Here is a 17205-nt window from a genome sequence, read left to right as displayed (position 1 = left end):
TAGATCCTTGTAAGAATAGTTATTATAGTCTCCCACTAAAGTATGTAGTATGATAAATTTCCAGTGAAACTAATTCGTCCACTTCACCTTTTTCATGTGTATTTATGTATGTATATATACACATGTATGTATGTATATATATAATTCTGTTATGAACAGCTCTTTATTAGAAAATCTAGGAAAGCAGTATACTTCACTCTGAATGTAGGATCATTATCCAATTTTCAAAGACATAGCCTTTTTCGTTTTTTTAGTTTCTTTTATTTTGAAATAAAACCTATTAATATGACTACTAAAACACTCGCACTAGAAAACACTTGTTTTAGAATAATAGCTTTAGTATTAATGTCTCCAGACCAGACTTAAATTGCTAGAAAATTGTGAATATCATCTTATATTGTTGTTTATCTGCTGTGATGGATTATTTTGCTTTGGTTTTGCCTTTAAGATTTCATGGTGGATTTGCTATTTTATATCCGTTTTCTGAATGAATTCTATATTACGTTTGCCATGGGCCAATTATAATAGATATTCTTTGGCTTAGCAGAGGTCGAGTAAATATTAACAAAGTAGCCTATGATTTAGTGTGGACTTCTCATCTACTTCACAATTCTTAAGAAAACGGTAACTTTTTTCCTAAAATGCGTGTTTATTTGTAATTTGGAAACCTGAATATTAATATAAATTCTGTCAGTCCTCTGAGCTTATGAATGGGAATTTTCTTAGGGAAAAAAAAAAAAAGAAAAAAGAAGAAAGTTCAACTTAATACATTTTGTTGCATCAAAATCAGGCTAGTGGCTCCAGATGCAGTTAAATCTCGCATGGGACTCACAAGCCATTATTTCAAGCTGCCCAGCTTTGAATTTTAGAGAAATATTACTTATACTGCATCAATTAAATGTGTCATTTTACAATTACATGAAGCACAAAACACCTTGAACAACTGCTGCTTTATATATTTTGTAATCTTTTCTCTCTTTGTCACCATAGTACTTCATATGATTCCCTGCTTCTTTTAAAATAGCATGTTTCCATGAAGTTTAGCTTTGATTTCTTCTTTATGATGATTAGGAGGTTTGGAGCTTGGTCTTCCTGAATGTGTTAAAGTGTGTAAAACTAGAGGATTCATTCAAGGGATATTTCATATCATAGTCATATTTGCCATAGGCATAAATATGTATTAGTTTTACCATCTTCCTGACTGTAGTATGTGTTGGTTACAGTAAATGAAAAATAGAATAGATGGCTGATTTTCTCAGTTGGAAACAATAAGAAACAAAAACTGTGACAGCTGATAAGCATCTTTTTTGTTTCTTTAGGTTTGCATTACAAAATACTGTCAAGAGCTACGAGTCAGAACTTGTCTTTGGCCAAATGTAGTTTTTCCAATGAACGTATATTTTTGCTTTTCCCAAAAGGGTTACTGGTTGTCTTCCCATAAACCAATCTTCAGTAAGTTAGTAGCGAACCCTTCCTGCTTTTTCATGTGTGTTGTTGTGGCTGAGGAATAAAAATAAGCACACACACAAAAACCCAAACTGCCTAAAACCCAAAAAGCAGCCTAATTCTTTTTTAATAAAGTATTTCTTCATTAATTAGTTGATAAGAAAGGAGGTTATTAGAGAAATGTCGTTCTTTTATGGACTACTTTTGTCATGAAGAGCTCTGAAAAAGTATTTCTGAATTTTAGAAGGAGAAATCCGACAAAATTAGGGGCCATGCTAAAAGGAATTTATTGAAAACGTAGTATCACAGGCATTTTTCATTCATACTCTTTGAGAAGTGCACCTGGGTTTGAACATTATCAGACTATCTATCTGGTTGGAAGCTTCTTGTTTCTTTTTTATGTTTTCATTTGCGCATCATTGGCATAACCCATATCATCTAATGCTTCATAATTATATCTGTTTCACTCACCACCCATCCTGTCTGTGCAGTGAGCTTCTTATGCTGCCCAGAGCAAAACGAGGAAGAAGTGCAGAGTGCCTACATACCATCAGGTAAATACAGGAATCTGGTAATCATGAACACATCTGGTTAGTTGTCTGTGTGTGCCAACTTTTTTTCTATGGTGGTATTTAGTCTCAGTAAGTAAAGAACTTCTAGTACATTGTGATCCCGGTGTCAGTTGTTCTTTTCTGTTTTAATTCAGATTGAGATGTGTATACATGTTTGTGAACTTCAGTAGAAAGGATTAAAGCAGTTGAAGAAATTCTGATTTTGGAGTTGTATTTTGTGGTAGATTTTCTGTCTAGTCACAGAAGTCCTGATCTCGCCTTGCATGACAGCGTTGTTATTATTTCAAACACTTCTTTTTAGTTGTTTTTATGTTTGCTCTTATTTGCATTTTTATGTTTATATTACAACCATACACAAGCCAACAATCTTTACTTGTTGTTGCAGCTAATCTCATGCTGATTTCTGTCACTTGTAGAGGAAAATGCGCTAATTAATGGGGGCTTAATGGGAGCTCCAGATTTGAGGGGTCTTGTATTACTTGGGTCTGCTTCTACAAATTGTGATATAAATTAGATCCATCCGTAAACTTTGTAGTTTGGACTCATGTTCAGTTGTCAGTAATCTCTTGGTGAAGAGTTTTGAGCTCCCTGTCTCAACTCCTGTGAAACTAAACAGGACTGAAATATCTTTATCTAACAAATCTGCCTCCACCCCCATCTCTTTTTTTTTCACCATGTCTGTCAACCTTGTTAAAAATGCATGTCAGATTGTGTAGAAAATCTTCTATTCAGAATCAGTAAAAATGTAGGCTGTAGTTGAAGTAGTCAAGCATTGAACTGCTTCAGCCAAGTAGTTAACCATTTTTTCGTTCAGGACCTGGGTGTTGCTAAGAGCTTTGTGTCAGTGCTGTGTGTTTAAAACTATCAGGCTTTTAAAACCATGTTGTTTAATGTACATACTCATTTAATTGGCATAGCATTTCCCCTGCAGAGGAGTTTTTTCAAATATGCCTTGGGTTGATTTAATTCTCTTAATTGCATTTGAAAAAGCATCAAAGGCAGTGTGATAGAGTTCTGTTATAATGCACAGTAGTCTACAGGTAAAATAGTAATTACAAAAACTTCCCAAAAAATCTGCACGTCAGTGAAGCTGTTAAATTAAAATTTAAGTTTTTATTATCAGTAGAAAGGGTTTCATTCTTATACTTTTTCCCCAATATTATAGGTTTTAAAAGTTAATAATTTCACACCCTGTTATTTTATGTCTAGTTATTGTCATAAAATAGCAATTTTTCCTGCCTCCTTCCTTTTCTTCTCCTGTCTTTTCCTGCCTCCTCCTGCCTTACTCATTCTGCTGCATCTTCTATAGCTTCACCCCTCTCCCTGCCCCCAGCTGTTTGCTTTTTTCTTTCCTCTTAAAGATTATAATTTTAATTAGAATTCTTCAATATAAATTCTTAAATTCTATTCACATAACACAGTAAGTGCTGTTTTATGAACTTTTGATGCATTTTGGCCAGCCACTATAGATTTCCAGTAGTTTTAGAAGTCTTCTAACCAGCCTGGCTCGTTAACCAGTTAAAATTTGTGCATGGGCAGCAATAGACTTAAGTAAGAGATAAACAGAATTGACAGAGTACAGCTTTTTCTTGCCTTTTTCCTTACTCTACTTATCGCTGTTATTTGTTTATGATCAAGAAAAGTAACAAATTAACCCCTTTAACGGAAATTATATACTATAAAAGAGCATGGTACCTTTAATAATGTACTGAAGGTGAATATAAGGGCAATAGTAGACAATAATTAGATATTTAAATTTAGCTCTCAGGCTTATGCAAACTGATACAAGTTTGAATAATACATGGAGAATTGCCAGTATCCATCCTTGACTGAATAGTCACATAAACCCTTTTAACAAAAAATGATCTCTTCATTGTTTGTCAGCTTCTTTCTTTTCTCATTTGTAGAGGCTTAAAATTTTTCACATTAGAAACATTATAAGGCTTTAACCTTGTTCCTAGACAGATTACTAAATGATGTTTTAACTATTGAGACAGCTGCAGTTTAAAATGGGAAGGAAATTTTAAGGGTTTCATGGTATATGAAAGCCGTATTAGTATGAGATAGATAGTGCAAGTTGCAAAGTTAAGATACATGGTTAGTTTAATCCAGCAGTTTAGCATAGTATTAGTCCTAGCTGTACATCCTGACCATTTGTATGCAATTATTGACTAATAGTAGAAATGGTGGAAGAACGTGTACGTATGACATAAACCATGAGTTGTAGCATTCCATGTCTTAGGTCAAACCCACTTTGATTGGTAATACCTGCTAGTATGCCAAGATTGACCTTATGGACAGCCATTCCTTTATTCCAACTTTGCAACATGACAGTGACCTCTTCTAGAGATGGCAGCAATGGCTGCTAAACCTGTACAACAAGAGTCAAAGCTCCTCTGTTAAATCTGTCAGGGGTTTTGCAAGCAGCAGGGTTGCAAACAACTCCAGGCAAAGAGTTGTTTCATCTGTCTATGACACATCTGGGTTTGTACTGTGTATCTGTGATGCCTAGGTACAAGCCTAACAGGAATTGGAATGTCGTATTAGGACAGCCTGTTCTTGAAGCTTTGAAATCTTTATGGCTGCTGGCCTTTCTGCTAATAGCACCACAGCTGTGTCCTGGTAGGGTATGTGGAGAATTGTCAGGACTTGGGTATTTTAACCTTTCAGTATTAAATGGCCATGATTCCCATCCAGCTGCCGCTGCCTGCGTTTGAATTTCTCCCGTGTTCCTTGGTCAGAGCTCAATAAGGCAAACATTTCCTGTTCTAAAATCCCATGTACTGTAGGTGATGATACTAGACAGTTGTCATGTAACATCTCAAGAGTGCTGCTGTGCTGGCTCATGTAATAGATCTCCTACGATTTTTAATTAGCATATTATTAATAGCATTTAATTACTGCTAGATTTTGGAGCTTATATACCATTTCCAAAATATTTCCACATTCAAAAATGCCAGATATTAATACAACTATAATTAAGTTTGTGATACTATATATATATCACTGTTTTAGCAAGATTTTAATGCTTAGCCACTGAAGAGGTTAAAATCTCTTAAGGTCTTAGTAAGAAAAACATAGAGTAAGTTTATTATCAACCTAGTCCTTTACAACAGCTTGTATATTTTAATTAAAAATCTCTAGAAATGGAATTTAGGTTACTTTCATTACAAGGAAGAGATCCGAGTTGTACTGGTATTGTCATGACTTCATGGGCTACATTAACAAAAGAGTAAATACAAAAATTTGCCCCCTGGATAGCTGTCACAACAGTCAAGAAAAACATATGTTTGAAACCTACTCATACATTAAATGTAGTAGAACATTATGCATTTATTTTATGTTCTGGTCAGTCTTGGATTACCATTACTTGTCTTTTTATTTCTGGCATGTTTTTGTGTTGTTCTGTTTCCTTTTCTTTTCTACCGCATTCAAGAAGTTATGCTAGGCACTATAAAACATTGCCACCCAAGATGCCTTTACTAGAAAATGGTACTCATTGGAACCTATACAGGTAAGAAGTGTTTAGAGTCCCCTTTCAGTGGTTAGTCCCTTAAAAAGAAAAATAAAAAAAAAAAAAAATAAAGTTTTGCCTTGTTAAACAGAAAAATAGGAATATTTCATACATCTCTATAGCTGGGTAAGGGATATAATTCTAATAACCTCATGTAACTGTTTAAATTAACTCCTACATTATAAATAAAACCCAATCCAAACCCCGTTGTATTAGGTAGAGTTGTCTTCACTGTTAAAATTATATGTTGCATGTTTTTGTTACATTATTTTGTTTATGTATAAGAATTTATTTACATGTCAAATTTATTTTCATTTTGTTCAAATAACTTTAATTTACAAAGCTCAACTCTTCCTGCATGTGCTAAGACCAAATCCGTGATTAGACAGGATATTTCACTCCTTCGTGATTGCCTTAATTCACGAATACTGAAATTTGGAGATGATCTGCTGGTTAGGTAAGAAACTAAGAAACTGAGGATTGATGCCCCCTCCTGTTTGGTATCTAATATGAATTTGCAGAATAAATGAGCTTCACTGAAAAGCAATTTCACATAATATATAGTGTATCACATCCTTTTGTGTTGGCTTAATGTTTACTGCTGTTAATAAGGATTTAAATTTATTGTTTGATAATTCTCATTCCACTTTCTTACAAGTGGATGTTGTTCTGTCTCATTCAGTTTTAAACATTTCAACATTCTTGGCAAAAGATTTCTAGCAGTCTTTTGTTTGCTTTTATTTTCTAAACAAAACTTGGCACCGTCATCCAGTCAGCTCTTTTATGTTTTCCTTAATTAAATCATTATGATTCTACATTTTCTGTAAAGGTAGCATTATTTTATGAGTTAATATCTAACATTGTATTCCTTTCTTTGTTTTCTTTTTCTTTCTCTTCTACCATTGGATGCAATGCACTGGCACTAGTGAACTACAGCCCTCCCTTGACAGGGCTAGGAGTGCTAGTACCAACTGCTTGAGACCAGATACTAGTTTGCATTCACCAGAACGAGAAAGGTATAAAATAAAAACTTATGAATTTATTGTCATCTGTGCTGGTGATTTTTATCAGTTTTGTTTTCCTTCATATAAGTACTCCACATTCTTGTACATTCATGTCTGTTTTGGTATTTGTGGGCATTTTTGCTCCTGTATTCATGTATGTCATGTAAGCTGTGTGTTGGAGTTTATAAATGCTTCTGGCTTCTTTCCTTGTTTTAGTTCAAGCTGATGTCACTGTTTACAAAAGTCCTCAGTATGCTGATAATAGCATTGCAGTGTTAAGTATTTTGCCAAAGTACCACTTGGTTGTTGATCATCATCGTTTGCTAAAAAGTATTATGTTTGTTTCTTGCCTGTTCCATGGAATGCTAATAAGGCGGTGACATAATTCATAACTTATGACAAAATTCTCATTTTTCAAACCAGAACTGTATGCATAGTCATGTATTCTCTACAAAACAGCCAAACCACATTGCTTTCTCAATCTAATCTGCTGCATCTGCTTTTGCAGTTACAAGGCATTTCACTGCATTAAGTTTTTTTCGCTCCGTGACATTATGTTAAGGCTCACCTAAGTCGTAAGAAGATAGGTTTGCAATTTGAATGAAGTGTTGTTGTGTTACATACATCATGCAGGCATTTTATGTTTGCTCTCTGAATTTTTAATATCACAGTATGTTGGTTCAAATACACCAAATACTCCTGGTGTATTTGGTGTATTTGGATTGTTCCACATCATCACCACCTGATGAGTTTTTGGCTTAGAACTACACCATTTTAGAGTGAAATTTTTAGCTTCACTAAAGGCAATTATAAGCTTCCATTGAGTGGGAATATGGTGGAATTACAATATCATCTATGAAATGCATATTTAACTACAACAGCAAAGTTGCTTTGTCAGTCAACCCAATGTTAAAACAGTTGCGTCATTTTCATTATGAGAGGACCAATGAAGAAAGGCAATCAGACCATACTTTACCCTTTGAGATGAGGTTTTTTCTAAGATTTATGTGAAATTTCACTTTTTCCCTTTCCCTCCTCCCCACTTCCCACTGATCCTTGATTGGAACTTTACTTTGCTCAAATTGTGTCCTTGTTGCAGAGGAGTGACTAATGTTCTGCTAAGAGATCCTCAGATGGATCGATGCTTTTAAACATTGAGTAAAGATAACACAGATAATGTATAAAAAAAAGGTATGATAGAAACAAGGCCACAATAAAATGCAGGATATCATTCTAGATTAAAAAGAAAAAAAAAGGAAAAAAGATGAAAGTAGCATCGTATTAATAATAGAATCGTAGAACAGTTTGGTTTGAAAGGCACCTTAAAGATCATCCAGTTCCAGCCCCCACTTCCACAGGCAGGGATACCTTCCACTAGACTACGTTGCTTCAAGCCCTGTGCAACCTGAACTTGACCACTTTCAGGGATGTGGCATAATAACTAAGTGTGCTGATATATACAGCTGTGTTCATCTATAAGCAGCTATCTAATATAATAATGTAGGGGCATGAAAAGTATGTTTTGTACTTTTATTTCAAGATGCCACCCATCAAATTGGATACTCAATGAAGCAGTAACTGGCAATTGTAAAAAACCTAGTTAAAATATGATACACAAAACCACACCTGTCACTGGTGTTATCTAGTTCTATTATGTCTTTACAATTCATGTCCAGCAACCTCTGTCCAATAATTACTGCACAGAATCTGCAGCATTTTTCATGAGCTCCTCGTAAAGAAAATGCTTAGTCTGTGTACATGGCCTCTGCAGTTACTAAAGGTGATTTTGCCAATAGTCTGTGGGCTTGATCCATAAAAATTGTCCATCAGTATGAAACTTTGACTTCTTTGCTTTTAGAAGTCCTAAATAGGTGCTTTTCTCTTGGGATCCTTCATGGGGGTGCAGAAAAGCTCTTTTGGGGAAATCAATATTCAAATTTTCCACGATGGTTTTGTTGAAAGCAGTAAGATCTGTGGGGTTCTGACAGAGAATTTAGGACATACATACCTCTTTTATTTCTGGTATAGATTTTGTTTTTTCTGATACAGCCCAATTTTTGAAGGAAGATGTTATATTTAATGTATAAAACCCAGCAAGTTAATATTTTTTTTTGGAGAAGCTAATTTTAGAAGATTTAATTCTCTGCTGTTGAGCATATCTGCGTACACTTTAACATGAGGTTAGTGGTGAGTTGCCTGTATTGCTAGAGGAATCTTAGTTCGAAGAATGCAGAATTAAGTTAAAGGTATGTAGAAAACACTTTGCTTCTGTGCTGGACAAAATGAGAGTAGGGGGCTTAAAATGCAGTAAGACAGGTTCATCTTAAATGGTAGGAAAGCTTTTTTTGAAAGCGAGTGTAATGGGACACTGTAATATAAAATACGAAAAAGGTTGTCTTGACTACCTTACTGGAAAGTATGAAGATACTAAGTAAACATCCATCAGGTGTAGAGTTGGTCCTGCTTGTAGCAGAGAAACATGGTATGGTTTATCACCAATGGAAAATTATTTCTACTTATTCCACCCGATGTTTTGTATCAGAGAGTATGAATTAGATTGTATTTGAGAGCAAAAGTTGAAATGGTCCACTTGAGGGGTTTTTTTGTTTGTTTTTTTTTTTTTTTTTATAACAAAATAGTATGGCCATGTGTAACTGTTGGACAGTACAGCCATATTTCTCTGTGTCAGTGATCTGCTGGAAATGGTTTCAATCCTTAAACTCTATACAACATCAGTCATGTCATTTAGAATGATCAGAGTAGTTACTGGTTTTTAAGATGCTGCTTTGACAGTAAAAGTCATGTTGGCCCATATATACCAGCAAAAAAATTACTTTCAGTGCTATATATGAATGCGTATACATGTCTTGTTAGTTGCACTAAAACAAATACTAAACAATAATAACAAAAAAGACATTCCTTTTCTTCTGCTATAAGCTTCATCATTTGAGCAAGAAAATTTCCATATAACTTGACTGGCAAACTGACCTTGCCCTGGCACAGGCCTTCTAAAGATTTTTTTGGTAAATGGAATAGTTTGGTACAGAACTTCATCCTTCATATATTTCTCTGTGGCACAGTATACACTAGGATACTCAGAAACATCCAGCCCCTACTAATACGTCTGTACATTTGCACCATGCCTGCCTCATCCTCCCCACACCCATTTATTCCAAACTGTTGTTTTCAAAATGTTTGTGGTGTTGAAGGTCCTGTGGTGATCTGCAAGGCATATGTTAGCTTATAACATAGTCATAAATGTCCTCTAATGCCATTGAAAATGTTTTTGCAGCTACTACTTCCTTTTGTATGATTCTTTTTTTGTTGTCCCTTTCACTCTGTTGTTGTTTTTTTTCCCCTTGTAAATTGGGTTCCATTTCTTTAAGAGCGAAATTGGTTTGCAATACCCAGCCTTCAGTCAGGAAAGCAAGAAGGCATGAGATTCAAGTGCAATATCTGAATTGATTCAGCAGTAGTTTCTCAGCATAACAGCATCTTCCCCAGACTGATTTAAGATTGCAGCCAGTGGTAGTTACTTAATAATATGTTATGTGGCTTTTATCTTCCTTCTAAGTTTCTTATGTTGCAAACAGTTATTGTGTGTATTGTAAGGTAGCACAAGAGCAGTTGTATAGGTTGGTACTGCTTGTATGCTTTGGCCCTGAGAGGTTGGTTAATGGCGATCCGAGCAAATAAAACCGAGAAGCACAGCCTAAGGATTAGTACATGTACAACAGGGTCAGCATATCTGACATATACAGCTCTGTGCGTGTGTTTGGTCTGTGGTGCTTCACTGCACTAAGCAGCAAAACATTTTGAAGATGTTCAGGATGTTTGCTATCAGCTGGTCATTACCACCTAAACAAGGTACAAAGATGAACAGTTACCTGCTACCTACTCATAAATAGATAACAGAGAAGTTGGAGCTGTCACTTGATCCAGTTAAGACCTATCCTGATTTCAGGTTGATTTTCCTAAGCTTTTTTAGTAAGTCTTGAAGTACTAGGTGCTTCTATTGCATGCCTTTAACAGTTGCGTTGAATATCACTATTTACATTTAAAATAATGTACAGTATAAAATAACTGTTTGCATTAGTATGCAACGTGTTTCCAGTTCTTTCAACCAAGGAATAGGTTATTGCATGTTTGTCTGCTTTGTACTATGGCTCATGGTCATTCAACATTCAATGGAAGAGAGCATGTTCTTGAAGTTCATACTGCATGACCTACTTAATTCTGTCAAATGCTGTTCACTATTTGTAGGGGATATCAGCATATTAAGGGCTTTGACTGAGTGCACTGATGCATTAACATTTTCTTTATCTCTTGCCTTGGAGAGAAAAAAACCCAAAACTACTAACAACTTACTTGCTCTTGAAACTTTTGAAAGATCTGCCTTACTGCTCAAGTGGTGCTAACCTTGAAACCTTTGTTATTTGCATGTTCCATAAATCAAACCCTTTTCCTTATTACATGGACTGGAAGAATGCCTCAGAAAGTGAAATACTGGACTGGATAGTCATGCAAAGTTTATGTAAACATTTTGCTGTTCGTTAATTAATCAGTGTATTTTGATTTTGTAAGTTGTGGTACGTACACTTGTACTGTTACAACTACATAACACCCCAACAAAGTAAGCAACACCGTCTATAGGTATAACATATATCATTCTAAATTAAATGAGCTTTTTCAATAAAAAGAAATCATGTAAGACCAGTTTTCATTCACAGTTCAGGTCCTTTTTGTTAAATTTAATTATAATAATCTGCTGGCATGTACTGCAGTGATACAGAGAAATGAACAGAAGAGGAAGCTCATTGCATACACTTTCAATATATACTTTTAAACTAAAAAAAAAAAATAAATTACCTCAGGACTTCTCCACAAATGTGTGTAGTCTGGTTGCAGCTGATTAATTTACCTGTACTCTCACTGCATTCCAGAAAAGGGTCACTTTGTGCCGCAGAATTTTTCTCATAGTTCATAGACCTACATTTTTACTGAGAATTAATTTTTCAGTGCAGAGAGCTAGGAGACACAGGCTTAATAAAATACAAGTCAGTAGCTGACAGAGAATGACTAGCATATGGGCTTTGTAAAGCTCTTCTGGTTTGGAATGATGGTTTTCTGTTTGAATGACAGGCTTTTACATAGTCTAGCATTTGAGAACATTTGAAAATGTAATGGCACACTCTATAAAAGGTTTTTATCCGTCTAAACTCTGCACCTTTGGGCATTCATTCTCTGTTTAAGTTGTAATGTTTCTGTAGTAAGCAGCCATAAGAATCCCCCATACTTGGGGATTAGAAAACTGCTAGAAAAAAATAATTAAATAACACACTTTCATTACTTTTTGGGGTATTTTTCCAGTCCCAAATCCCATTTATTTAATTTTATCACAAACTAAATATCCTATTTTTTTCCTGTTTTATTGAACGGGCAAACAGGGGTAGATGGTCCCCCTCCCTAGAGAGGAGACGACCTACTAGTCCCAGGATTCATATCCAGCATGCATCTCCGGAGGATGACAGGTACCAGTCAACTCCTCCCAGTTGAAAAGTGGTTTACTGCATCTTGCACTCGCAGAAGAGTATACTGAAATTTAAAAGTATGCATATAAGCAGAGAGAGACTTGCAACCTCCAGAAGCCCAAAATAAACCAGCAGCTTAGATACCATCTCTGCATTTTGTTAAACTGTTATAAAGCACCTGGGAATTACTGTCTTTCCAAGTTTTCTGTTTCCTGAATGGTCACAAGCCATGAAATAAGATGTCTAATACAAGAGAACATCATCCGTGTTAATGTTCTTTAGTCTGCTTCTGTAAATGGTGGTGGTGGTCTCACTGTGGTGCTTTATAATATGTTCAATACTTGTTGTAGAGGCTATTCTTGTCTAGGTGTTTGATTTTTATTGGTTTATTTTCCTTTTTTTAATAAACTGTTCCTATGGGGGAAAACACCCACAAACTGTTATGTTGGAAGTCTTGGTAACACTTGCTAGATAATGTATATAAAAATTGGCACTGTTTGTAAATTCTATCCAAATCAGGATGGTCTTCGTGGGGCAGGTTTTCCTAACAAGGTAGGTTTGGGTTAAAAATACCAGGGCTTTAAATCAGTTTTCATGCTGAATACCATGAGAGATTATTAGAAGGACCTTCGTTATTTTCTTGTAATGAAGATTCTACTCAAATCACTTTTAGTATTTCATTGCTTTGGCAATAGTAATTTTGGGGTTGGTTTGTGGTTAGTTTTTTCTTTTTTGGTTGGTTGGTTGTTTTTTTGTTTTTTTGTTTTAGTTTTCCAGATAGATCCGTGGGGTTTTTTTAAGTAGACATTATAATTTCTATTGAAATGCAATTCAAATTTTTCCCTTCAAATCCTTTGTGTTACAGTAAATGATATAGATGGCTCATGTAAATAATCCATATGTGTGTAAACTGTTAGGAAGTTGCACTTAAAACTGAAAGACTGGTACATGGGTAAAACTCAGTCACTATAGTACTAGTGCTTACCTTCTGCTAATGTCTATCCACAGTACTTATATTTGTACTGTAATTTGTCTTGTTTTTATTATATTTGTATTTCTGTTTGCTTGATACTGGATATATTCCTCTAATGCAATGTGAGAAGTGTGCAGTTGTGTTTAGATAGCATTTCTTATTTTTATCTGAGTAAGACAGCATTATAAATTATAAAATTTAATTTGTGAAACATTATTTCAGTATTGTCACCACTTACAGATCCTGCATATCTGGAAATTTTGCCAGCACATCCCTTTGTGGGACAGCTAGTAATAGTTAAAAAATGTATTCTGTGTCTTTTAAGAATTTTTAAGTAATTTCACTTCCCAGTTTTTTATTTTAATAGAAAGACTGACTTCAGTGGATCAGACTTGATAAAATCTTGTCATTGCAGTGATTAGCATTAAATCATAATCATATCATGTCAGTGAAATAAGATGTTCATCTAAATATTGCCACTCAATGCAGAATTGTAAGCTTTTTAATGCCAACTGAAGTTTTGTGGAGAAAGACTGAAATTATCTAATACCTGTTAGCAAATGTATTGCAGTAAAGGATCTGTAAGATATAGAAACTGTTATTGGAAAGATACTGCGTTAGAGAAAAAGGAGCCTAATTTTCATAGTGAAATCAGTGCCTTCTTGTGCTTGAAGGTCTTGCAGGTAATTTGGTCACCAAATCCCAGTGATGCAGTCAGTGATGAATCTAGAATGATTTTAGGCTAACCTCAATCCTGATTACTGGTTGCAGCCTTCTAGTTCCAGGAAATTTATCCCAGATTAAGAGAAGTTTGAAGGATGCTGGGCTTTTTACATTGTATGTCCAATACAAAATAATAGCCCACCTTGTCTGTAGAGAGAATCAAAGGTGCTTTACTTTTTTTTCCTACTCCTTGACTTTATATTCATTCTAATTATTTCCTATAGCTTTGGCAGTTGGCTAACACCACTCAGTTCTATAATTTACTTTTTTTTTATGATACGCTTCTATCAATTTGACAACTGATGCAATAGGTGTTGGAATGGGTGATGGATCAGTAGTGGTAACTAACTACTGCTATCACTGCTTTTAAATAGTATATTCACAGATAAATTGACTTTGACATTTGCCATCTTACTCTTCATATAAGTATATTCCAGATTTATCTTGCAAATTGGCCCAAACTGGATACAGGGTGCAATCACAAAAATCTGTTTCCAAATACATTTCTTAAGTATATGACATGCATTTTTTTTAATCTTGATAATTGGAACTCAGGTTTTGCAACATTGCATATGCTTATAATAAGTAATGAACATAAATTTTAGTATCGGTCTTGGCAAGCTTGTTGTTATTCTGGAATCTGTTCATTTGCCATATCAGAAAATTGACTGCTTGATGTACCTTGAGAAGATGAAGACATGGTATATATATTATTTCAGTGTTAAGAATTAACAAGTACTGGTTATTATCATGGATTTCTTTAAGACATTTTAAAAACTAAGTTTTTATTTGAATTTTATAGCTTAATTGCTGGGAGGTTGGTTGTTTGGTTTATTTTCTATATTAAAAATTAGAATTTTGCTCTGTCCAAAGCAAAAGACTTTCTGGTAATGAGAAAGCTGTGAAATTGTGAATTATAAATGATAAAAACAAAGAGAATGAAAATTGAGCATTTAATGGTAGGCGGAAATTTTTCTTAGACTGTTCCTTGGGAGAAGTTTGCATTCAATTTCAGCATATAATCAAGACTAGATAGAATAAGCCTTTAAAAAAATTAATTCTCATACAGTTTTAGTTAGGGAAGTGGCCTTTGGCTATTCTTTGCATGCATCTGTAAGGATGGTTGTCCAAGAGTCATCCTGAAGCCAGCTGTAGAACAAACACTCTTCTGGTACGTTCATGAAGAGAACTCAAGGTTTGTTCTGCACTGCCAGCGTCAGACTGATTTGGCCTGGACTATCCTTTCCCATCTTTCCAGCAACACTCTGTGACTTGATCAGGAAGGCAGTTTTGCAAAACAAGAATTGAAGTTCTAGGAATCGGTGTGAGGAGCTACTGAACCTTCAGAGTAGTTGTGACCTCCAGCTCGCATGCCATGTAGATCCAGCCTTTCTGAAATCTTCAGGAAAACTTAGGGAGTATCAAACATTATATTCCTGATGGCTTTAAGGCTACATGAATGAACAAACCTACTGCAAAACACTGAGCTGAGTCAGTTATTCTAACTTGCTTTTGAATTTTTCGTAATGATTACTGGTGTAGACCAGCTGGCAATAGAATATGATGTCTTCATCAAAATATATGAATTTCTGAAATTGTATTTTCAGGAGAATTTTGCAAAATAGTGACAAAATACGCATTTTTTAAATTCCTAAGGGAAGATGTGCTGTATAGGTTTCTATATTAATCTGATTAATAATATTCTAGATTAATTCTCCAGAAGGATAACGGTAACTATTAAACCACAGTGCTGCCATTCAGTGTCTAGAGTGTATAAAGGTTTTATAAAATATTGTTGTGGCTTTCATTCTTTATTTTATTGCATCTGAGACTGTTGATATTATGTCTAAAAAAATTTAGCATTTTATTGAAGTGTATGGATTAATTCAGCAGAAGGGGAAATGACAAATGTAGCCTTTCTCAGCAGATAGTGCTTTAATGCTTTTGGTTTATGTATTTGACTGCATGTCTCCATCTTCACTGCATGTGACCATCTCTCTGTTTCTGCTCATTCTATCCAAATACACATCCATGTTTCCAAATTTTGTGAAGAACAAGGACGTTGGAGTCTTGCATTCCAAAACAGGACAGTGTAGACCACCTAAGTGCTAAACCTGGAGCAGCACAGAGGTATCCTTATTTACTCAAATCATAGTTTCAAGTAAATGAGGTATTGGTTATAGTATATTCTTCATATGCTCTGCATAATACTTTCCCACATTTAGGTTTTTTTCTCTTTTTATATATAAGTACATATATGCATGTATTGTTCATAGGTAATATTTAATCCCCTACAAAGTACATTTAAGAGATAAATTTGAGTGTGACGTGAGTGTTCTAATCCCTAGTGCACTCTTCATACATTGTATACGGGCATGAAAAGATGCCTACCTGTAAATATATACATGCCAATGCCCACTGTGTGCTCAAGCTAAGCTAGGACTGTGAGTGCTTTAGCAGCCTGTTGAGCTATACTGAACTGTGTACAGTCTCCTCTCAGGAAGAGGAAAGAAATAGAAAGGAAATTGTGATTATAAACATATTTCTACTGTGTGCTGCTCACAAGGACAGCACAGAGAGCAGAGAAATAAGTATATTCTCACTAGTGCTTTGTCACTTTTCATAGGAAAGCATTTCTTACTGTCACCTTTTCCATCCTACACAAAATCATAAACTGGTTTGGGTTGGAAGGAACCTTAAATATCATTTAGTTCCAACCTCCTGCCATGGGGAGTTGCTACTTGACCAGAGCGATCAAAGCTCCATCCAACCTGGCCTTAGATGACTACTAAAAAGCATAGCCACTATGTGATCTTTTCCTCTATTGCACATATCATAGTCTAAGCAAGTGACATAAGGAGTAAGATGAAAATAAGCCCTATAACCAACCAAACAGAAAATTAAGAGGGTGACATCATTTGAGTGATAATGCTGCTGCATTCAGTGGATCTAACCATAACTTTAAATACTTTGCTAACCTTAGGTTTTGAGTAAAGCGGCAGCATTTGTTATGTGTTTCCCCGTGGATAAAGAAAAAAATTTAAAAGTGATGAGCATCTACAAAAAAACCAGGTTGGGGACAAAGAGGATTTTCATTTTTAATCTGAGATAACTTTTTTTTTTGGGGGGGGGGGGCTAGGATAAGAAAAATTAATTCTTTTGAAACCCAGAAAGCATCAGGTGATGACCTCTGCTCATGAAAAAGCATTTTGTATTTTGTTGCAGTATTGTCTTTGTTGTGGAGCATACTGCATGACAATATAATGCTTATCAAATACTGCAGTGCAGTGTGTACAAATCATGAAAATCCACTGTAATTATATTCTTTGGGTATAATTTGGTGTTACAGCTGTTCATCTTTCTTCCAGTTTAGCCACAGGATTACTCTTTATAACCACAAAGGTTTAAAAGGATTTATATATATATATATATATATATAATT

At 35.0% G+C, this 17205-nt stretch overlaps 1 protein-coding gene across 1 annotated transcript in view; it reads left to right on the top strand.

Moving 5' to 3' along the window:
- Positions 1–17205, top strand: part of LOC136015959 (regulating synaptic membrane exocytosis protein 1-like) — a 231854-nt gene that overhangs the window by 200842 nt on the left and 13807 nt on the right. Inside the window, exons 17-18 of the mRNA XM_065682610.1 lie at positions 1938–2000; positions 6459–6548. Of these exons, the coding sequence (XP_065538682.1) occupies positions 1938–2000; positions 6459–6548 (153 nt within the window). The remainder of the gene's footprint in view (positions 1–1937; positions 2001–6458; positions 6549–17205) is intronic.

Source organism: Lathamus discolor, chromosome 5 (assembly GCF_037157495.1).
Source record: "Lathamus discolor isolate bLatDis1 chromosome 5, bLatDis1.hap1, whole genome shotgun sequence".
NCBI classification, from domain to species: Eukaryota; Metazoa; Chordata; class Aves; order Psittaciformes; family Psittacidae; genus Lathamus; species Lathamus discolor.
The sequence above is the reverse complement of the archived record's forward strand: the minus strand, read 5'-3'. Positions and strand labels throughout refer to the sequence as shown.